Genomic DNA, 22,905 nt, shown 5'->3' with positions numbered 1-22,905 from the left:
ATCCAATGTGGGGTGTTTTTTACAAATTTGATTAGCCATTTTAAATAAAAGTGCCACTTGGCTCCTCCATTGTGAGTGCTCTTACAAATAAGACATTGTTAGCATTTGGTGTACCGCCCCCAAAATTAATTAGTTTGTAATTAATTCGGTACGCCTCCCCAAACCTATTACTAAGTAAATAAGTTCATATGAATTACCTCTACTCCTCAAAATCATAATATTAAGACATGGAAATATATATGATTTTTTATTTTATTTTATTAACATTAATTATTACAACCAAATAGTTTACTGTAAAGGGTGTTTACTGGCAGTGCAGATTTACAGGGGATATTGTGGCAAAATGAAGGAAGGTTGAAGATGATAATGGAGAAAAAAAAAACATAGTGCAATAATATTAAAAATAAGCTGCTTCGAGAGAGTTACTCTCCATAGACTCAGGTAATATAAATATTCCAAAATCTGCTCTTCTACCCCTCTAGCCTAGCCCTTATATCCAGCATTCTGTTAGAAATGATTCTAACAGAATTCCACCTATTCACACAAGCCGACAAATGACAGCTTGAGGGAATATTACAAACACAGCAGCGTAAATACAAGGTAAAATGACAAGGTAAATAAAATAAAGCATTTAAATGATAAGGGATGCCAGCTGTGCAGAGCAATCTTCTAGAGTCTTCCCCTTCCTCTTCACACGTGTCCTGCCACTGAGTGACTCACCACCATAACTTAGCTCCACCAACAGCACCTGTAACATTTACTAAAAATCATCACATTAGCTGAATAATTACATTATATACATCATCACTATAAAGTAGACATTTGCTAAACCTTATAATACACAAGCACATCTCAAATGTTGAGTTTGTAGCTTACCCAAAAGTACTAATTACCAAGAACAACTTGTAAACCCTTGAAATAAGTCCTCAAGCGATAACCAAATAAATATCATAACGTTAAATGGCCACATTTGTCTTGAGGTCCTTGTTAAGGAACATGAAGTAGTTGAAGCACAGCAAGTGAGAGTGCGTTTGAGCGCATCCTTTAGTGTGCTTGAGGACACTAGTAACGGCTAGTTTTCATCTTGAGCGCATTGCACTCCTATACATACTCTGTTTCTGATATAGAGATTGAATCAGAAAGAAGTTCTTCTTCTCCCCAGTTTGGTTGCATCCAAATGCAACACTCTTGAATATATATTTTATATAGTTTATCTCTTTTTGTATTAAAGCTCTCTAGTTGTATTAATTCTCTTAGTTCTAGTTGAATGAGTTATCTTCCTAGTTTGATTTCAATTGTAACGCTTTACCTATATATACAATGAAACAAAGTTGAGACTTCATTCCGTCAAAAGTAAATTTTTTTGCTTTCTTTCACTTCTTACCCAAAATGAAGGTATTTTATAGGTAGAAAAGATAAATCATAAGTCTAGGACTTAATAAACAAGTAAGCTGGTACTAATGCATGTGTGACTTTGAGCATTTTATCATCCAAGTAGAAGTTCTTATTATGCAACGGTTCTTTTTTAAATTCGACTTTCGCAAATATTTCTCTTAAAACATGTGACTCCCTTTGTAAGTGTCATCATTTCATTCAAGCTAGTCCTACATAAGGTATTCATACAATTAAGTATCACTAGCTCTAGATAACCCTTAGAGTAGGACGTACAATCCCTCTCTACGGGACCTTATCGGCCTAGCCCGCTTTACTTAGGGCTAACGATGGAAAAGGCCACACTCTAACTAATGGTGTAGTGTGTTGCATTGCCTCCAAATATATTAAAATGTCCACAGTAGCAGTGTCGTTAATTTCCATCACATTCATCATAAATAACATGATATGTAATAATACTTAGCCATTTCATCTCGTAAATATAATTTGATGTACCAAAGTAGTCTCTTAAGCATTTCATACATCATTTGATGTAACATTTATGAGAAAAATCAAGTGCATTTTTAAGAATATTATGTTTGAAAAATGTCGTTTGCAGCATGTGATGCAAGTTCCATCTAAATTAATGAAAAATAACTAACATAGAGTTAGGTAGTTTGTGGAGTCTAGTGTCACTTTATAAACTTTTAAGGTACAAGCAACAAAAGTGGTGATACTTTTAGGGGTTTAAGTAAAAAAATAAAATAAAAAATCACGGACGGCCGAACGATTCATGAGGAGTGATTCGATGACTCCCTTTTGAATTTTGAGTTGCTGAGCTAACCCCTGAATTATAGGATGTTCGACCACCTATTTTTACATTTTGTAAGGTGATCAAGCACCCTCTTATATATATATATATATATATATATATTTTTCAATTTTTTATTTATTTCAGTCTTATCTTTTTTTAAAAAAAAATTATTTGAAAGAAATTATCGTAAGAAGTACTTTAAAATAGTGATGTGCAACACACACTTGACTACTTTTCTATTCATTTTAATATCAATTCCTAACGGAGTAATTTAATCGCAATCGAGTGGTAGTTGCCTAGTTAAAGTCTAAGGGCATAATGAGGAAGGAGTTTTTCTCCATTATGATTGCTCTACAGCATCTCTTGCAAGGCATTTTGTTTTTTTCGCAATACAGGTCAAAGGGAAACTACACAGTACACACGACAAGAAAAGAGAGAGAAAAAACAGGGGAACTACGAGGATAAATCCCAAAAGAGTTGTTGATCCTACCCTCTTTCATTAGCTTGCTTGCCTGTGCACCTTTGTAGCCTCCCAAGATAAAAATTTACTCAGATTGAGAAGTGTATCCCTGACGATTGGTTCAATCTGCCAATCAGATTAGATACATAAAGCCAATATGATAACGAGCGAGTCTCCTTGCAAAACAAGATGAGTAGCTTTAAGAGACAAGGCTAGCTTCAAGATTCTCCCAAGCTTGATTTTGAGCCTTCACAAAAAAGCTTACTCGATCTGCTCCAGGAGAGATTGGGCATCCATCGGCTTTGATTCTTAGTATTTGGGTTACTTTCATTATTATAGAATTTGTTTTGAAATAATGCTCATGTGTGATATTTGTAATAGTATTATTTTGGTGGGATAAAAAAAATGGTAGCATCCCACTCCCGGGGTCATAAGATAAGACATAGCAGAAGAAAATCAATGGAGTGATGATAGGGGAGGAAGATTTAATTTGAAGATAATGATGACGATGATCAGCGGCTACGCGGGGAAAGTGTGGACAGCAAGCACAAAATGACAAAACAGGGGGTCCACATGGCAGGTGTAGTCGTTAGTACACCACTGAGGGTCGCCGCGTGGTGTGGTTGTGTCCAGTTTTTAGCCACATGGATTGTCGCCGTCCCAGAAAACTCCCCCACTGCTCAAGCATGAAGCATGGGTCAATGACCCCATCATATTTATCACTGCTTCTATCTGTCCTTTTGCCTGCATACTTGTACTACATACAATATCCTGTTTTGGGAGAACGGGTGCTTTTAATCTCCTTTTTATCTCACCCTCCATCTTTTTTTTTTCTTTTTTAATTAATTTATTATTATTATTATTATTATATATATATATATATATATATATATATATATTCAAGGCTATTAGATCAACCACGTAAGTAAGTAAAACATTTATAAGATATTAATGTTGTATATACCATTTGATATAAACTAGTTTTAGAGTACCATAACACTAGTTTAGTTACGATGCACCAATTTTCTATTGTTGTCTTCATTGTCTTATGATTATAGTCTTAAGTTTAATTCTACAAAGATAACATCATAACATGACATTATATATTAATACTAATGTATAGAAATTATTTTACAGCCTCAATTTATTTTATTGTATGTAACAATATTTATGATGTTATATCATTTAAAACTTTACTAGCATTATTTAATAGCATGATGGGGAAGTAGAAAGACATATCAAGTTAGATTCAATGAATCTCATTTACATTACTCGTTGATATGACGTAACTTTTAAAATTATTATCGAATTTGAAATTATTATTATTAAATTTTAATCTATTAATAATTTTAAATATCACATCACATTTAGAGAATTCTAGAAGAACTTTAATTTTTCTTGTATCATTACTTATTTGGATAATGACGGCCCAAAATTTTTAATTTAAAAAATAAAAAAATAAAAAATAAATAAAACCTGCAAGTGGGGTCCTAGCGCCGCTCTTGAATGGTCAAATTCAATTAAACTTTCATACCTTGTAAAAGGAATCGCTCTAGTTATAGTTAGATAATTTGCCAAGTAATCTTGAAAAAACGAAAGAAGAACCGCTCTCTTATGTGGATTAACTTTAACTGTTTGACGGATTCAACACAAAAAGTTCAATTAAGTTTAATCTTAGCACGCAAGGCACCTTTGCAAAGAAGATGGATTCTACTAGAAATCTATTTGGCTTCTTTTTCTTCATTTGGTTGAAAAAGTGTTTGAAGTTGTGTTGATTACGTGGCATTACTTTTTGCTTTTTAGAAAGAAAAAAAAAAGTATTAACAAACAATTAATATTATTCAGAAAAAAAAAATTAAAAAAGAAATTGGTATTTATTTTTCTTACCATGTTTTTAGAAAATAACATATTCACCGAGGACCAAAAAAATATTTAACATTTTTCTTTAAGAAATAAGAAAATGCTATGTGCTCTCCTTATTAAGTGAATATTATTTTATAAAAAAGTAAAAAGAAAGGGAAATATTAGGTATTCTTATAAGAAAATGCTAGGCTTTGTGCTAAATCAGTTTGTAAAATTTTTTTTGTAAAATGTGTTTGTAAGCCTAACATTCCCTATTTTTATAATATCTTTTGTGTTCTCCTGGTACTAGGTGCGGATATTATTTTCTAAAAAAGTAAAAAAAAAAAAATGTCCCTTATTTCTTTCACACGGTTTTTAAAAAATAATATCTACCTAAAATTAGGAAAACATTTTGCATTATCCACAAAAAGAAATTGTCCCATATTTCTTTCACACGATTTTAAAAAAAATAATATCCATCTATAGCTAGGACTATGATTACACCTAGTATTTTCTTAGAAAAATATATGTGATTTTTTTTTTTTTTATAAAAAAAAGGTAGATATATTTTGAGATAAATGTGAGACAAGTTTAGAGAAAACTTGGTCATGGGTTGTTGCGATACTAAATGCTCCTTGTCGTGGGTGGAAAAATAGAGAACATGCATACACATACATATACTACACGTTAAGGCTTAAGAGCACGAGAGAAATGGTCCCACTCATCACCAAGTGCTCGATCTCATATCAATTGGTGCAAGAATTGTATCTACTTTTTATTATTTTTTTAATCCCACCATATTCGTAGTCTTTCATAAAATATCTGATTCTTTGATATGCATTATCTTCCTTAATTTAATATCAAATAAAATTAAAAAATTAAAAAACAGATTTTAACTTTTCAAATAAAAAGTAAAGGATAAGTACTATATATATATATATATTTCTGTCACATCTGAAGAATTAAGTAAGGGGTAATAAAGGGTTACAGTTGAAAAAGATAAAATATTTGGTGAAGACAAATGTGATGACTGTTTTGAAGTCTCTCCTTTTGTCACAAGCACACCATAAGGATAAGGATAGAGTAGTACATGCATTATTCCCTTTCACTCCATCTTGATCCAAACAAAAAGTTATCAACTAATTAATAAATCAGATAAAACATTAATAGTATTCATTTTAACTAAACGATAAGTCGATAAGTATGAAAGTTATTAATTTTGTGTATATATTGCCTCCAAGATATTCACTTGTACGTGGGAAGTACTCTTCAATGGTTTTATCAACAATCATGCCGTGAAAGTTTTTGTATAGCTCAATTCTTGGACATCCATCCTTCTACCATCATAGGAATTTTTGCGTATTGGTTCATTAATCTTGCTGTTGCTCAATGATAAGAATTGTTGCGTATTGGTTCATTAAGCCTGAAAAAGATAGTAATGCACCAATGCGGACCGGCCTATTCATGGTCCATCGGCCCATTACAGCAGAGCAGGGCCTATCCTTTCATGAACTGCAGGCAATCAAACTAATGATCTGCAGTCTGGCTATATGGGCCTATTTCGAAATATCCAAACCCATTAAGCTAACACCCTAGAGGGTCTCAGCTGTTTTTCCCCAAATGATAAGGAAAGCTATGGCAGGCTCTATTGGCAACCAATCTTGCAGTTTCTCTGGGTTTGTCTCATTTCATTCGGGAAGGAGATTTCATTATTGTTGCTCTTTGTTGGGAGATAAATCTGTTATGGACTTTTTACTCAAAGTAATATATATATAATTGAACATAACTCTAGCCTAAAAACCTAAGTTAATGGGCTAAGGTCCACTTAAGTATATTAAGTACTCTTTTCTTTTATATTTTCTCAATGTGGGACAGAACAAAACACTCACAAGTGCATTCACAACAATCTCCTCCTCACTTGTGAGTCTCTTCACATTGACTCAACTCCCGCTCGCTTGCCAATCTTTTTATATTTCCAAGAGTGTCTCACGTCAAGAGTTGTAGATTGAGACACAACTCTAAACCCAACGCGTCTAAACACTCGTCCCAATAAAATAATCATGACTTTGATATCATTTGTTGGGAGATAAAGCAGTTATGAAGTTTTTACCAAGAGTACATTAATATACATAATTGAACACAACTCTAGTCCAAAAGCTTAAGTTAATGGGCTAAGGTCCATTTAGGTATATTAAGCACTCTATTTTTTTTTTATATTTTCTCAATGTGAGACACAACACTCATAAGTGTACTCACAACACTCTTGCTATTCAGAATCTGGATCTTACCTAAGACTGGTGCATTTCTTTGACCATATATTGCTTCCATCATCTTCGTCATTCCTTCCTCATCTTTTTGGGAAACTTAGAATATTAATTGAAGTGTAAATTTTTGTGCCCACTATGCAGCAAATTGGGCTGCAACCAAACCTTTCTCTAGCTGTATTCCCAGCTCTATCTCCTCTAGTTCTTCTATCTCTATCTGTAGTAGGAAAGACTCACCTCCTAGTCTTGTTTCTTGTTTCTCTTTTTCTTGTAGCCCGTGTTATTACAAAAAAAGAAAATTGCCAATTACTCAACTTCCATCTCACAAGGTTGAATGTAGACAAGCCTTTGTATCAATTTTTTTTTAAAAAAAAAAAAAAAAAATCAATGACTAATAGGCAGTGCCATGTCAACCTAATGAGATGAGAGTATTTATAATTATTCAATTCAATATAATTTATTAGTAATGTTATTTAGGCTACGTTTGAGATTTCGTTATGAAAAATAAAAGTATTTTTAATATCTAAAAAGTTGTGGCAAACCAAAAGCTGGTCTGTTTGGTAAAAAAATTTAAAAATTTTTCTTTGACATTTTTACTTTAAAAATGACCAAAACACACTTTTAACTTTTTTAGGCTTTTTGAACATTTAAAAGCGCTTTTAATTTTTTTACTAAATGACTACTTTTTTTTCTTTGAATGTTAAACGAAATTTTAACCCCATCAAATGCGATCACAATCGGCCCTTATAATTTACTCATCATTCGCCGACCAGCAGCATAAGGAACATCGGAGAACTTTTCTTTTCTTTTTTCCCCTTTCTTTTTTTTTTTTGGCATGATCAGAGAATTTATTGTTGTAACAGAGACTCATTCAATTTGATTATGTAAGAGGTGTAGCATAAATACAGAATCTAAAACGAAATTAGTTGAAATAACCCACTAATTTTATACCAATTACTAAAACTATTTAGTATGTACACCAGGAAAAAACAAAAATTACAGAACCTTGTCTAGTTTCCAGGGAAAACATTGGAGCTTAGAGCAAGACTTTGTCCATGTACTTGTGCACTCGCCTTTATCTCCATCACAACACTTGCAAACAAGCCCCAGCGTTGAGAAAAAGCTTGAAGATCCTGCTGTAATTACATACTAATATAATAAGCCTTCATTCATATCAGTAAGAAATTAAGAGAAACAGAAGTGGTTTTGTGGTAATTCTTACCTTGTTGAGGCATTAAAGAAAGCCCCCTTGCTTCTGCAACTCTGGGTTTCTGGTAAGATGAAACAAGCGTTATAAGGAACAGCAGAATAAGCAGCTGCTGCTTAGGAATACCCATATGTGCTTGTTTTTTTTTTGACAGAAATAAACCTCTAGGGTTTTAGTCATATATGCCCACAAAAGATGCCATGTTTAAAACCAGACGGAAAAAGGCTGGCGAATGGCGATGACTTTTCTTCGAAATACCGGGTGTACGATTGTTATATACTACTAGAAGATGGTGATGGGGCTGATTGCTTAGTTTAATGGGAGAGATTCGAAATAATTGTTTGTAGAAATCTAGAAGGGTGGTGGCTTTCTGGCTTCTGCCGTGCCACACGTTTTCCAAGACATTTACGTCTCTAGTGGGGCAGGTATCTTTTGGAAGCTTCCTTCTCTCTGTAAAGACTTTGGGGTCAACAGGGAGAGAAGGGGCCTACTACTCCACCTCCTGTCTAGAACATACGACAATGTCATATTATTTTGTCTTTAATTATGTCTTATCATTGGGTTATCTTCTGAGTGATTGGTTCACACCGGAAAGAAGCATCTGATTGGCTGGCATCAAAGAAAATTTTCTCGAGAAAGTGGAGTAGGGAGGGGATCACGTTGAACAAAATCTCCAGTTTTTCTGAGTGGAGAAACTTTGGGTAAATTTTCCTCCTCAACAAAGGTTGTTGTTGCTTGGCATATCCAACCGGACATTCTTTTCTTTTTAAATTTATGTATTTATGTTATTTGGTAAGAAAGCACGTTGGTTTGAATGCGAAATTCACCCAAAGACCTTCAATAATGCTACGAGTGGGTGAATAAGTGTAATCACACAAAATAGCCCAAATTAACAAAAGCAAATAATAAATCAAGTACAATAATTTTGATGATAAAGTGAAAAGCTCTTTAAAAGTAAAATAATTTTAAGATAGTTAAACTCACGAAACTGATCTACTATAAAAGATTACAATTACAATCAATTTATACTTACAAAAACGTTTGTATTAAAAATTTGACTTATACCAAACAAACAATCAATTTGTCTTCTACCTCGCAGTAGCTTCAGAACTCTAGTCAATCTTTTACTCAGTCTCCTCTATAACCCAGAAACTCCGATAGCTTGAAGGTTTTTGTGAATTTGTGTGGTTAAAAGAAAATCTTTAAAAAGTAATGAATTAAAAGCATAAAGATGCAAGGGTTCTATCTTAGCTCATAAAATATTAGCCTCGGGGTCTTCTTAAAAATCATGCAAAAGATGGTTATATAGGTCCTAAGAAAAATTGAGGTTTAAGTAAAAGTCGGTTTCTAAAAAATACAGTTAAAGGCAACATCGTTTAAACAGATTAGTAAAGTGTTTGAACACGTATTGCGGTTTCACAATTTTCTAGATGACGTAGTTCCTAATGGAATGACCAGAGTAACAATTCAAGCTCTCGGATCTATCCAATATAGATTGTGTTCGAACCTTCTTCAAACGACGGCTCTTATGCGGCTCTCATATCTAAGTTCTCAAAAGTACTTGAATATCACATTTGAACAGTTATCAATTTTGATGCTGCTATAAAATCCAACCTTTCTTCCTTAGATGTAGTCGGCTCTTGTCATGATGGATCCATTTTGTTTACCCAAGCCACACTGCACTCTTTGTGCACCCCCAAATGAAGGTGAGGCTTTTGCAGCCCTTCTACCTAGCTGTTAAAACATCCTTAGACCTTAATTGTTCTCAAGTCATCTTCAAAGGGGATTCCCCCTCAGTTAGTCTCCAACTTAGAAACCGCACAACTGATTGGAGAATTGTCCCTACTATTTCGAACACTCTTGATCTTCTCAATTCTCTCTTTAGTTGGTTAGCATTCAAGATTGATAGGAGCGCGAATTACTGTGCTCTCTCAACTTAGCACAATGGGCCGTTACAACCAGTTTTACCAAATTCTTTATTATTTTCTATTGTTGTTTTCTAGATTTTTTTGGGGGTGGGGGGGTGGTGAATGGAGATTAAAAAAAGCTAAGAGGGTAGGGTAGCCTAACAAAAATTTCATTACAAATAAAGAATGTGTCAAAATGAAAGACTAGATTGATTAGAATCTTGGCACATATGCTGACCGACAAAGGAACCGCATGCAGTTTTTGAGATAATCTAGAAGACGGTTTAGGAAAAGATAATCACACCAAGTCATACAATTATAATTAATATTTGACAGAATAATTGTACAAAAATATACGACAATAAATCAAAGGTAGCAACTCAATCAAAAATAAGTATAGTTTAACATTAAATACAGATTAGCACGTCCTTGTCGAAAAACACCAAAAAAGTCCATATCCGCGTAACTTCCTGGAGGTTGCGAAGTTGCAATTGGGTACTAAATGACCCTTTAATGCTCTAATCCTCTAAAGTCTAACTGTACTCGATCTTAAGGCAACTTCCACCACTCAGCTATACAGTTTGCACATCTCCTTTTCTTATCCTCGGTTCAACTTCAACCTTTATTAATGACCCTTTTAAGGCTCAAACTAACCCTACTCTTACGGCAACTTCCACCACTCAAGAAACTATTTATGTCCCTAAGAGATAGTTCAATCGGTTGTGACTATTCCTAATGAAGTGGAGGTCACTAGTTCGAATTTTCTTCTTCATTTTGTGTGGATAAGTCAAAAAAAAAAAAAAAAAAAAAAACTATCTATAATCTTTAGGGATAATTTTATATTTACACTAATTTCTTTACATAGGTTTTTTTTTTTTTTTTTTACATTTATATATGACTTTTAAAGATCCATCTCATATCCAATATTGATTTTAAAAGCCACCTATAAGCAGGGGCAAAACTAAAACATTAACAAAAGTTAATTTTTCAAGGTATATTTAAAAATAAAAGTGTGAAAAATAAAAGTAAGTATAACCTTCCTCGATCTTTATTAGTCCAAGGTGAAGGGCTTGGGGAAGAAAAAGAATAAATTGGTGCAAAAATAAAAACCGTGAGCGGCAGGATTCGAACCTGCGCGGGTAGAGCCCACATGATTTCTAGTCATGCCCGATAACCACTCCGGCACGCTCACCCTGTGGATTTATTGGGCAACCTCAAAGTATATCACTTTTAATAAATTCAAAAGTACGCAAAGTAACAGGTCAAAAGTGGAGATGCGGGGTATCGATCCCCGTACCTCTCGCATGCTAAGCGAGCGCTCTACCATCTGAGCTACATCCCCGAGATATTCTTTTCCTTCAGTTGTTAATATATAATTGCTAATTCATAAGTAGTTAAAAAGAGGATTTTTAAAGTTTGCCCTTGTATTTGTCTATTTGCTTATTTATCTTTTACATATCTGATCCATATCAATGGGAATCTGAAATCTTTAGTTCAAATCAATGGGAAAAGCCACATAATATTTCTCTCTCAATTTTTCTTTTTCTTTTTCTTTTCATTTGATTTTTAGACTTCGAAAATTATGTCTTATTACTTGGTGGCACTGAAAATCTCAATGTTAAAAGAAAAAAAAAAAAAACACACACTCACGGGCTCCGGTGGAAGAAGGGCAAGAAAGAAGGGGAGAAAATGAGGAGGGAAAGGAAGAGGAGAAGTCATGGCAGCACATAGAAGGGTTAAGCGATATTGGTGGGGGAGGGGAGGGGAGGGGAGAGAGCTTACTCCAAAAAATGATGCAAATAGAATTTTTCATTGATCATCAAAAATATTCCTTCTAATTGATAATTTTCAGTTGCACCAAATAAAAGAGAACCAAAAAAAAAAAAAAATCATTTAAAAAAATTATACCATGGTAAACGAGCCATTAAAATTTCCCTTGCCTAAAAATATAATGTTAAAAGGAAAATTCAAAAAAATAAAAAAGGTACAATTTTTAGCACATCATCGAAAGGGATGAAAATTCTCTGCTATTAGGTTGTCCGAATTTTTAACTTAATAAAGAAAGTTGTAGCAATCGAAAGCTTCTGAACAGTTTAGAATAGACTCAAGACAAATAAATCTCACAAGTCACAGTTTTTCTATGTAAAATCCGAACAGCCCAATAACAAAATTCTCAATCTCACCCAAGAGGACAACAATCATCAAAACCTATGGCATGGAAGACTTAAAAGTATCACATCTCTTCATTAACTTTAATTACCCAAAATTAAAATCCATTTGATATCAAGGCAACTGCCAAGTGCAATCTTATTAGAAGACCGTCCACATTCGATCCATCTGTCCACTCGAGAGATATTACAACACATTTCAAACCTGATAAAACACTCCCAAGAAAGTTGATCTTCCCTTGAAAAACATTGGTCAACCGTCAACGTGATGCCTCGTCGTTTTTAGCTGACCTTCACAATCAACCCCTTTCAATAGAACACTTGTGGAAAGGGTTGCACCTCAACTACCCCCAACACAAAACCAAAAAAAAAAGATAAATAACTCTTGAAGACTTATCCAATACTGCTTTGCATTTTTTCTAATTCTTTATTCGTATATTTTCACAACAAAGAGAGTAATTATATCCTCAAGCAACTATTACCCAGATCGCAAATCTAGTTATTATAATATCATATTCAAACTCGATAACATATATACATAGCTGTGAGCCCCAAAACAAACAAAATTAGGGAGAATTAAATACATAGCTGGATAAAAGGGGAAGATGATGCATCCTTTTCATGTCTCGTTAGGGCTGAAATTCCATAAGTTTACATAAAATGGATGGCGGACGAGAGAACAAAGTTTATTGAAACACAGTTCTAAATAAAATCTGAACCGCTCCCAAAATGCTCGAGATCGGGATGTGTCCCACTCCCAGGCCTCCGTGGGGCTCTGCAACAAAAATGAAGGAAATCATGTTAAATGCTTGGTGTTGCAATTAGAATCCTGGACACCAGAACACAGAATCGTTTCAAGAGCGAAGAGTGAGAGATGTTTTTACGAATCCTTTCACTTATGACCCGTCATACTCCAGGTCCATTTACCCCTGTTCAGCAAGTGAATCAGGTCAACATACATGTTACACTTTACTTGAAGATGGGGGAGGGAGGGGAGATTTAAGTTCAATTCAATCCAGTGGCTTTGGAATCTGCTACATTTAGATTTTATAGAAGTGCTCATGTCAGCCTTAAACTACCATACTTTGTTCAAATGCACACAAAAGTAGTAAAATCATCTCACGCTGGATTATGCAAACACCCTGATGCAATGGGATAATTAGACCCAGAACATACCTACAACCCGGTTCTTCCTAGAATAAGTAAAATACAGGCACAATAAACAATGTTTTGGGAACTTAAAAATAATTTTTACTACTTTTATGTTTTCGCTATGGGTATAAACACACAGTAAATCTATCCCACCCCAGATCATACAAACTCCCCCATGTAATGGAATAAATCGACTGAAAACATGCCTAAAGCCTTACACTTTTTAAAATAAGCAAAGAAAGGATCAATAACAGTTTTTTAGAACTGAATCAAAAAGGTGGTGTATTAAATATGAAACCCCAAAAATATAACCCCTAAGCGCCCCCCCCCTTTTTCTCCCTTGTTTTCTTCAAATTTTTTTTGGGGTATGATTCTAATTTCACATGGATTTTTTTATTTTTTTCATTTTTAAATGATAGAAAAAGGACAGCATGATCTATTTGACATGTAGGTAAAACAATGTGTTTTACTTGCAAAAACTAAAAATACAAAGAACGATTTGAAATCAGACCACTCAAGGCAATAGTTTGATGATTTTCTTTAAAACTAACACATTTTCCCACAAATCTAATGAAATCTTCTAATCCACCTACCACACTTGAATCCAATACGATCACTCTATTTCATATTTTAACTTGAGCTCCAACTAAAATCTTAGTAGAGCTTTAGAAAGTTACTCAGTTATCATGGTGAATTTCAGATTTTGATATAATACCTTGAAAAACGATTAGGCTCAAAACCAGGAACACCAGGTGGGCCATAGGGATCAAAACGAGCACCTGGAGGTACACCCCTGTTTAAAAAGAACCAATTACAATCAGAAACCAAGCAGTATGATTGGCAAATCCCGCTGGGGGTGAAGAGAAATCTGAACTCACAGTTGTCCTCCAGGGAAAGCAGGATCTCCCGCAACTCCACCAAGCCAGCTTGGATCATTGGGTCCTACTTCCACATAAAAAGAACTTTATTAATGAAGAAATGCAAAACAAATAAAAATAAAAATAAAAGCCTCATCATCTTACTCACCTAGAAGCATGCTCCCACCAATTCCAAAATCACCCCTGAAGAACAATTGAATTAGTATAAACATATGCAATTTGAGCAGTACAACAACTGGAAAGGTTGGCAAAGATCGACAAAACAAAGATTTGTGAAAGCAAAACTACCTGGTTGGGTACATTCCAGCACCAGGCCCAGGAAAGAGATCACTACCACCAATGGGATTTATAGAAGGATATAGGATTCTATAAAGCACATCACAAGACATTTGGTGAGCCTCATACTTGGATGAGTGACCAATGGAATACAAAAACAAAAGGTCTATATACCACAATCATCAAGTAAATTGTTTAGGCTATAAAACTAGCATTCTTCGAACATGATTCCGTTCAAGTATGAAATATGCATTATGGCATGATTCCAGAGAAAAACATAATATTCATAAAAGGACTACCTTATCCCCCTACCCCCCTACAGGGAACCAAGGTTTTCCATAGCAAAGGAAATTAAATTCCCCCTTTATAAGCTAATGTACCACATGAATGTATAAGCTCTTACCTAGCTTAACCTTGAATAAAGTTAACAAACTAGACTTGCCATGTACAAAGCAGCACTATCATGATACATTTTAATACAATTAAAATTAGCTTCATTTTCTAAAAGCTATGGCCAAAGCACACTCAAAAACCAAAATTACCAATTTCCATTTTGCTTAAAAAGAATAATGAGGTATATTGTAATATAATGCACAAAGCGGGCAGAAAAGAAGCGGGAAACAAACTAAAACTAGCCATTACAAATGGAAAATTTGGATGGCAGTTACATATGGTCCATGCGTCATACATCATGAAATTAAATGACTATTCACAATTATCATTGAACATAAGAGAGAGAGAAAGAGAGAGAGAGACCCTGAAGGATGAACTTGAGGGCCTGGAGGTCTGCCAAATGGAACACCAATTATGTTACTTCTTGATGCTTCACTGGTTTCCGAACTGCAAAGCAGAAAGCAAAACAAACATAAAAAGAAAATCCAGGGATGAGTATACTCGGTATGCAAAACTTGATATCTATTTTCAGGGTTCAGATTGAAAATCCCGCAGTTTAAGGTGAAATGGAAGTTCCTGATCAACTTATTTATGTCCCATCATAAAAATATTGGATGCTTAACCTTTGGCATTGATTTTCCATTTGAATGCTAAGATTATTGTGGGTTGGGGGGCGGAAGAATAAATAATCTTAAGAGTCTTGAAAAGATTTAGGCCATTTTCTAATCATCCTTTCTTTATTTCTTGTAGATGCAACAAACTGAAGCTTAAAGAAAAAAAAAAAAAAAACAAGAGAAGTATGAGCAAAGAGAGAGGGAGAGGGGGGTGGGGGGGTGTTGAAAGGGCACGCACACAAAACCAACTACAAGGTTCCCATACGAAAAACAAAATTCTAGAGAAAATGGTGACATGATAGATACTTTCAGCACAATTTAAATATTGCAGTTTTAATTTAAGATATGCCTACTCATTTTTTTACCACACATCAAAATAACGAGGCACATTGTAAATTTCAATTTTACCTTCCAAAAAGAAAAAGAAAAAAATCTTAATTCTTATGTTCACCTGGTTAAACTACATATGATGAGCAAGTCATCCTGTTACAAGTTCAAGAACTTCGGTCAGACCGAACATTTACCAAAATATTTTACTATATATATCATCAACAATTCCATTCCAGTGAAAGGCATGGTTTCAGATCAAAACTGATCACCAAAAAGAAGAGATTCAAGTGAGTATTGTTGACTTCAAACTCTCAATGTTTTAACATCTCTACATCTCCTAATTCCAATTCTGCGTTTATATAATGATACGTGAGAAATACATCATTGAATAGCTTTTTAGGAAAAAACGATGGTTTTTTGCAGAAAACTAAGAAACATATTAACTTGGGAGCAGGAGGAGTCAGCACTATAATCTGAACTTTGCATGAAGTGAAGAACAGTAATCAATAGCAGAACAAAAAACAACAAAGAATCCCCGACTTATTTATTTTACATTATGGAAACAACAAGATCTTGAAGCCGAGAGAAAAACCAGACGAACATACATTCGGCAAGTAAACAAAGTTCAAATCAGTAACTGAGATGGGTTCAAGCCTCAGATGCAATACACTAAAACATAAGAAACCCATCGCTAGTGATCGCTGAAAGAACAATTGAATTGCTACACATAATTGACTCTATGAGAAAAAGCAAAGCTACAAACAGGTTAAGCTCGATTACCTTGAATCATTACTTGAACTGGGTCGCGAAGAACCGTCCAATTTAGACAGAATCAGAGCATCCAGACTCTTTACCAGCTCCTCCAGATTCTTGAACCGCGTAGAATAATTAGTGCCCCCGTTTTCTACAGCATAGTCTCCGACACTGCAATAAACAAACCCCACAAAACACATAACTGGACATGAACAAAAAAAATCGAGAAAACCCAAAAGATATCCAATTGTGAATGCAGAGAGAGTAAAGGAAAATCGAACCTAATTTCTAGATGAACCGGCTCGGAAGCCCCTTCAGCCAGAGCATCGACCAGTAACTTATCGTGCATCGCAAGGCACTTCACTAGCACTTTCTTCGAACCCTTCTCAGGGTTCGTATACACGAACGCGTACTCATCGTCTAGCTCCTGCCAGTTGTCCATGCCCACCTCATCTACGCGCCAAAAAGACCGGCCGTTTTTCAGATAATCAGAATTACAGAGAGAACTCAGAGAGAGAGAGAGAGAGATAAGAAAAAGAGAGAGAGCAGAGTGAGAGGAGTACCGGTGGACGGAGAGGAAAAGGCAGTGTCGGAGGAGGCGGCGGGTCCGGTGGCAGTGAGAACGTAGCCGGAGGCGAGGAAGGAGGCGTGGACCGCGAATGCGATCTTGTCGTGGTTGTTGCGGAAGGACGGCCTCGCTGCCCTGATGACCGCCATCACCGTCTTCTCGTTCGCCATTGCCGCTTTCTTTTTTTCTGATCGATTTCGAGGTTTCGAGGTTTTTTTTTTTTTCACTTTTTGCTGAGGATGTGAGGAGTTTTGTGCCGATCCGCGTGTCAAAGGTAACTGTTATAGTAAGCAAAGTATATATATATATATATATATATATATGCGTCGGTTAAACAAAGAGCCCAGTTGTACAACACGTGTCAGGGGATCCAATGAACCAAAATCCATGTGGGATTTGGGCCGCGGCTTGAAACGTTCTGGGCCCTTCTAATTGGATTCCCATTTTCCCCTTCCTAATTCCTATTCCCTCCATCCCAATCACTATTGGAAAAGGTCCCTACACCCTAGTTTGTAGTTTCTGTTGTGGTTTGTTGTTATGTTTCTACTTGAGATAAAAAAAAAAAAAATTAAAAAAAAAAAACTCCATACAAACACCGGTAAGAATTCATAAGATACTATTTGCCTAAAAGAACAAATGCCTTGGATTTTCGGCATTTGTATGTATTGTTTTTTGGTTATTTAAGATTAGTGTCGGACTGATTAGTGATTTCTTGGTTAGAAATTGGGTTTTAGATTTGTTGATGTGAATTTTTGCATGGTTGGATTGAACAATAATTATTGTTGATGTGATCTTTTGTTCGATCAGACTAAGAGTCTATTTGAGATTGCGTTTGAGAAATAGAATTTTTAAGTCAAATTGGGTAAAAGCTTCATTTTGGACCCTTAAAAGCTTCATTTTTTTTTTAAGCTTTTGCTAAAAATGTGTTTTAACAATTTTTAGGCTTTTTAAACCCTTAAAAGCACTTTTAATTTTTTTACCAAACAAATACTTTTTTCTTCAAACGGACTTTTTGAATGTTTAAAATACTTTTAGGCCTCACAAACGCAATCTCAGACATGCTCTAAAATAATGGGCACTTAGAGAACAAAAGAAAAGACTACTGAAATAATGACAACACACAATGGATGGGAGCCTCTGATAATTAAGTTAGGTAACTTACTTTTCAGAAATATCTCTTTAATATAGTTTTAAGGGGTTTTTATACCAAAAATTTCCTAGAGTTTTGTGACCCTTATAAAAATTCTTGTAGAAGTGGTTCCTCGATAAGGATTCATTTAAAAATGGGGGGAAAAAATTCAGATGGTGTTTGATAATCCTTTTTAAGAGAAGTATTTTGTGTGATATGACATAACGGTAAAAAGAGTAATAACAAAAGAAGGATTAGATCTCCACTAGTTTAGATTGAAAATCATGTTCTGTTAATTGATTTCTTTACAGTATGCATAAGTACAAATGGAAGTTCAAGCAACTGTCTCTGGCTTGTGTCTTCCCGTAGCTCTTATGTAGCAAAAAACTGCCACCAAGAAAGTGGTGGCAAGGCCCCCCAGGATTACACCACCTCCAGCAACTGACTTATCTACAGAGTGATGATGATGCTGCAGCTTCCTCGGGAGGATCCCCTGTTCTTCAATCGGATCTGTTTGAACAGAAGAAGTCCCGGCAGCCTCCTCCATGTTCTGCCTTTTCTCTTTTGTTTCAGGCGCTTCTGATGGGCTGAGGTCAGGTGCACCATATGAGTTGACCACTGCTTTAGGCTGGTGTTTCCCAAGTTTTCGAATCATGGGTGCTTCTGCATTGTGCAAGTTTTCACCGTTGCTGGATGGACTAGAAGCTGGTGCCATGGTCTGAGCCTTTGCACTAGCCACGGCTAGAACAGCGAAAGCATTTGCCAAGATAAAGCAAAAGAGAAGAAATTGAGCCATTTTGTGTTGAAGATGCTTTTGTTCTTCTTTTGAGGTTATGATATTGGTGGATTTGGGTGTTTTATATATATAGAGAGAGAGAGAGAGATAGCGGTTTGCATTAAAAGTAGATCCCATGCTCGTGTGGTTTGATGGAAATTTCCCTTTGTTTGATTCCAGAAAATAATTTAATGGGGTTGTCTGCAGTTTGGGGAAATTGGGGGAGGGACACGTGTATGCGTTAGAATATTAGAAATACAGCTAAGATTTCAATCGAGGGAACAAGATCTTCAATATGTTTATTTGTTGTAGTAAAATTAGGTTGAAAAAAAAAAGAAGGGAGGCTCTAGTTCACATAAATCTATGAAGGAATAGAAGGTGATCGGAAGCTGCTAAAATATTATTGGAAAGTGTCGGGAGATCTTAATAACACCAACCAAAAATAAAAGTCATGGGAGAATCCTTTGAAAGTTTTTAATAAAAGGCAAATTCTACTCTCAAACATGAAGCCATTTGAAGATATATATACAAGCCGAAGAGTTACGCGTCTCTAATTACAAATGTGACAACCTAGCTTGCGTTGTCTCTTTGAATGAAACTCTCTTCTCATTTTATTAAGGTGGTTTTGTTAATAAACATTGTTGTATGGCTACATGCTTAGACATGCCAAAACATACCTCACCATTTTCAACTAAAAATGTAAGAACATGTTTGCTTTAGTCGTATAGGAGGTTCCATTTTTCTGATATTTTTATAATATGGTGGAGGTAATGACAATTAATGGACATATTGGAATCTAAAGGCTACATTTATGGGAGTGTTCTGGAAATTAGAGACATGATGCAGAGCTCATTACTTTGAAGCTAACAAAGACGCTAATTAATATTAATTTTGTACTGTTAAATAGATGGAACTCCATAAGATGCCTACGGGTTAGGAAACAATAATTGTTTCCGACACCTAAGGAGTGAAGAGACCATTTGAGATGCAGTCGGTTTACTGTCTCTGCCATTGCCGCGCTATGTGTGTGTTTGCATGGGGGTTGTTGATTCATTTTTAAACAGGACATCCTTGCTGGAGATACTTTGCCAGATCATCAAATGGTGACAGTCAAACCCAGGTTGGCAACATGCACGTGAGAGTTCCACACTTCCAACTCCTTCAAGGTGACCCTCTCCTCAGTTTTAGTTAAGGAATTATGGGTCGGATCTGTTTAGATCCATTTATGGTTTTAATTTTAATCTTTAACTTTTAGCATTTTAATTACAAAAACTAATAGTAAAATAAAGAGAGATAAATAAAATAGAAGAAACACAGATTTTAGGTGATTCAGCTTATGACTTAGATCCACACATTAAAAGCATTTTTTACTACATATTTCCTTGATAAGTTTATAATACAAGGGGCTATATTTATAGAGCTTATAAATTATTTGAATCCAATATCATCCTAATCAGATCCCTTAATTTATGGTGATTCAATGAGTTGTGCCAATTAAGCAACGGATGAGAAAGAGTGCTCAATTTACAGCCAAGTAGCTAATTGAACCTGCGACTAGGCCTAGTGATGTATGCATTTCCATATAAATTCACATTGTAATTCATGCGATATTATCATGTCAACCACAATCAAACTTAATTATTTAATGGCTGACATGATAAATACTACATGAACCGCTACATCAATTTGAAGGGAAATTGTTGTAAAAATTACAGAAATTTTTTTAAAAAAATAGAGATAATCATGACATTGAGATGAACAACCAGTTACTGCCAAAAATTTGAGATAATCAGGACACTTGAGCTTTGAGAGTGGCATAGGAAGCACAAATTGCCAACGGTGTAAATAGACATTGAGGAATGAGGATATAATAATTCGTCAACAAAGTAATATCCAACAGTCATAAGCTAACTTTAGTACCTCTGGCAATTACAGAAAAAAAGTGAGATCTTACTTAATAATTTAAGTAAATCAAAAGCCTTCCGAGAAGACAATTTCAAAATCTGAGATCCATCAAGCTGAAGGGTTTAGATTAGAAGCTTCTCGATGGCATCCTGCAGCAACAAATTATCGGGGTTTAAACATAAATCTGAAAGAAAATGGGGGAAGCAGCAGATAAATTAAATAGAATAAAATGTCACCTTGAGCTGCTGTATTTGAGATTTCAACTGGCTCCCTTCATTGGTTGTCACAGAACAAGCAATTACTGCTCTCGTGACTCCACATGCTCGACCAAGAGCTTGCTTTGAAGGAACAAAAACATAGGGCACATTCTGCAGCAAACATATCAAATGTCATCTCTGCTGAATGCTTTTTCATCTCTTTATCTCTAAGAGTCTCAGCCTAAGCTTCATGAACTAGATCCTTTTTAAGTTTATCTCCCTTTCAAAGAACTAATAACAGGTGCATGATTCTCAAACTAGAATGCCATCACTCAAACATGTGATAGATGATTAGCCCACCATTTTACCTTCAACATTGAATTTTCCCTTAAAAGACCTTCCACCAGACCACAAAAAGAAAGAAAATTATAAAAGCAAAAAAAACGTGATTCATCCAATATCTCTATCTAAAACCCCCCCTTCCATACAGAATGAACTCCTTCAACTAGTCCACAGTCTTCAACTATGGTACAAAATTTGAAAAGAAAAAGAAGGTTAACTCCCCCTTCCAATCTAAAATCAACACTACGTAGTCCACTCGATTCTGCTCCAGTTTTTTTGGGAATAATCCATTTCCATTATTATCCCCAGAAAAGCTTAGATGATTTTTCATTCTAAGATAACAATTTTAGACAAGTAACTCTCATATACGAGGTATAAGAAGAAAAAAAATACATCTCCATTTCCATATTCTGCAGAAAAGGAAAGTACTACATTCTTTTTTTGATTGGTAAGTGAACCCACCCTCAACCTCCACCTTGCTACGAAGTACCATTTGAGCTAAAGCTCATTGGCAAAAGGAAAATACGACATTGAAAGCCATAAACAATCATGAAATGCAACAGGGAGACATGGTGCCGGCAACCCTTCCCAACCCATGTAGAAAAGACCAATTTCAAATCCTGTCGAATGCGGCATCAAGGTGGACTCTAGGGTGAATGATAAATCTGAATTAAATAAAAATGATTTTTTCCCTATAAAATCTTTCTTTTTTAAATTATAAATAAGAAGCATTCAACGATTACCATCCTCAATATGTCTCAGCTGCCAATCACTAGTAAAATCTATTGGAGTTGATATAAATTAGAAACTACAACATTCCCACAAAAACAGTAGTCTATGCACTAAACAAGTACAATTGAATAGAGTATACCCAATTAAATTCTTGAATAACTTCCACATGCATGGTACACAGTTTACTCTTTTTTGAGCGAAAAAAGAGATTAATCCACAAGAAAGAAAGCTAAATCAGGTTAGAAAAATAAAGCACCTTATCCTCTGCAAGAAGTGGAAGGTGAAGAAGGATTTCAAGGGGCTCAGCGTCTGCGGCCATCACAACAAACTCTGAAATCCCCCTGTTCAGGGTCTTGGTAGCTGAATTAAAGCCCAAAACAAAAATTAAACAAGAACCCAAGAACAAAATGCACTGACAAAAAAAAGCTTTGAGAACCAGTATGAACCTTCATTAGCACCCTTTTTGAGTTGTTTGTAATGAGAAGCTTGTTGAATGAGGTCCAGTATCGTTGTGTGCAGCTGGGAATCAGCCAGTGGGTATGCTTTCGGGTTCACAGCTTCGACAGTCTTTGATATAAACAAATGCGTCACAGAATAATATACAAGTTAATCACAAACTATAGAAAGTCCCAAAAAAAAAAAAAACAGAGAACAAATTGAACTTTTCGAACCCTTAATTTTAAGAAGGAAAAAGACTTTACCATATTGGCTTGGGGTTGGCACCCACACGAAAAGAAGAACTAGGGTTTTAGGCAGGTAGAAGGAAGAAGGGTTTTATAGGTGTAGTTAATAGCATATATGGTGTTCGAAGTTTGACGGTTGACCCGC

The 22,905-nt window shown here is 35.2% G+C and overlaps 2 protein-coding genes, 1 long non-coding RNA gene and 2 other non-coding genes across 6 annotated transcripts; all 5 read right to left on the bottom strand.

Moving 5' to 3' along the window:
• Positions 1-7,673: 7,673 nt before the first annotated feature.
• On the bottom strand, positions 7,674-8,325 carry LOC132161914 (uncharacterized). The gene is made up of 2 exons (XR_009438184.1): positions 7,974-8,325; positions 7,674-7,887 (listed from the first exon to the last, which is right to left on the bottom strand). It is a non-coding gene; the product is annotated as an uncharacterized LOC132161914 (long non-coding RNA).
• A 2,650-nt stretch (positions 8,326-10,975) lies between these two features.
• TRNAS-AGA (transfer RNA serine (anticodon AGA)) lies at positions 10,976-11,057 on the bottom strand. Its single transcript has one exon. It is a non-coding gene; the product is annotated as a tRNA-Ser (tRNA).
• Positions 11,058-11,134: 77 nt separating this feature from the next.
• On the bottom strand, positions 11,135-11,207 carry TRNAA-AGC (transfer RNA alanine (anticodon AGC)). Its single transcript has one exon. It is a non-coding gene; the product is annotated as a tRNA-Ala (tRNA).
• A 1,311-nt stretch (positions 11,208-12,518) lies between these two features.
• LOC132162048 (probable proteasome inhibitor) lies at positions 12,519-17,257 on the bottom strand. 2 transcript variants are annotated; one of them, XM_059572295.1, is made up of 9 exons: positions 16,993-17,256; positions 16,711-16,882; positions 16,457-16,600; positions 15,096-15,179; positions 14,352-14,429; positions 14,212-14,246; positions 14,064-14,127; positions 13,901-13,978; positions 12,519-12,808 (listed from the first exon to the last, which is right to left on the bottom strand). In XM_059572295.1, exons 1-9 carry the CDS (start codon positions 17,165-17,167, stop codon positions 12,736-12,738), a joined length of 903 nt encoding a protein of 300 aa, XP_059428278.1. In that variant the 5' UTR covers positions 17,168-17,256; the 3' UTR covers positions 12,519-12,735. The 2 variants fall into 2 exon arrangements, with proteins under 2 accessions (XP_059428278.1, XP_059428279.1); XM_059572296.1 differs by lacking the exon at positions 14,352-14,429 and having other exon boundaries at positions 16,993-17,257.
• A 3,463-nt stretch (positions 17,258-20,720) lies between these two features.
• On the bottom strand, positions 20,721-22,875 carry LOC132161688 (uncharacterized). The gene is made up of 5 exons (XM_059571863.1): positions 22,779-22,875; positions 22,524-22,644; positions 22,334-22,437; positions 21,043-21,174; positions 20,721-20,955 (listed from the first exon to the last, which is right to left on the bottom strand). Exons 1-5 carry the CDS (start codon positions 22,779-22,781, stop codon positions 20,929-20,931), a joined length of 387 nt encoding a protein of 128 aa, XP_059427846.1. The 5' UTR covers positions 22,782-22,875; the 3' UTR covers positions 20,721-20,928.
• Positions 22,876-22,905: the final 30 nt, after the last annotated feature.

Source organism: Corylus avellana, chromosome ca9 (genome assembly GCF_901000735.1).
Source record: "Corylus avellana chromosome ca9, CavTom2PMs-1.0".
NCBI lineage: Eukaryota > Viridiplantae > Streptophyta > Magnoliopsida > Fagales > Betulaceae > Corylus > Corylus avellana.
Note: the sequence above shows the minus strand (reverse complement) of the source record. Positions and strands in the feature narration are given on the sequence as shown.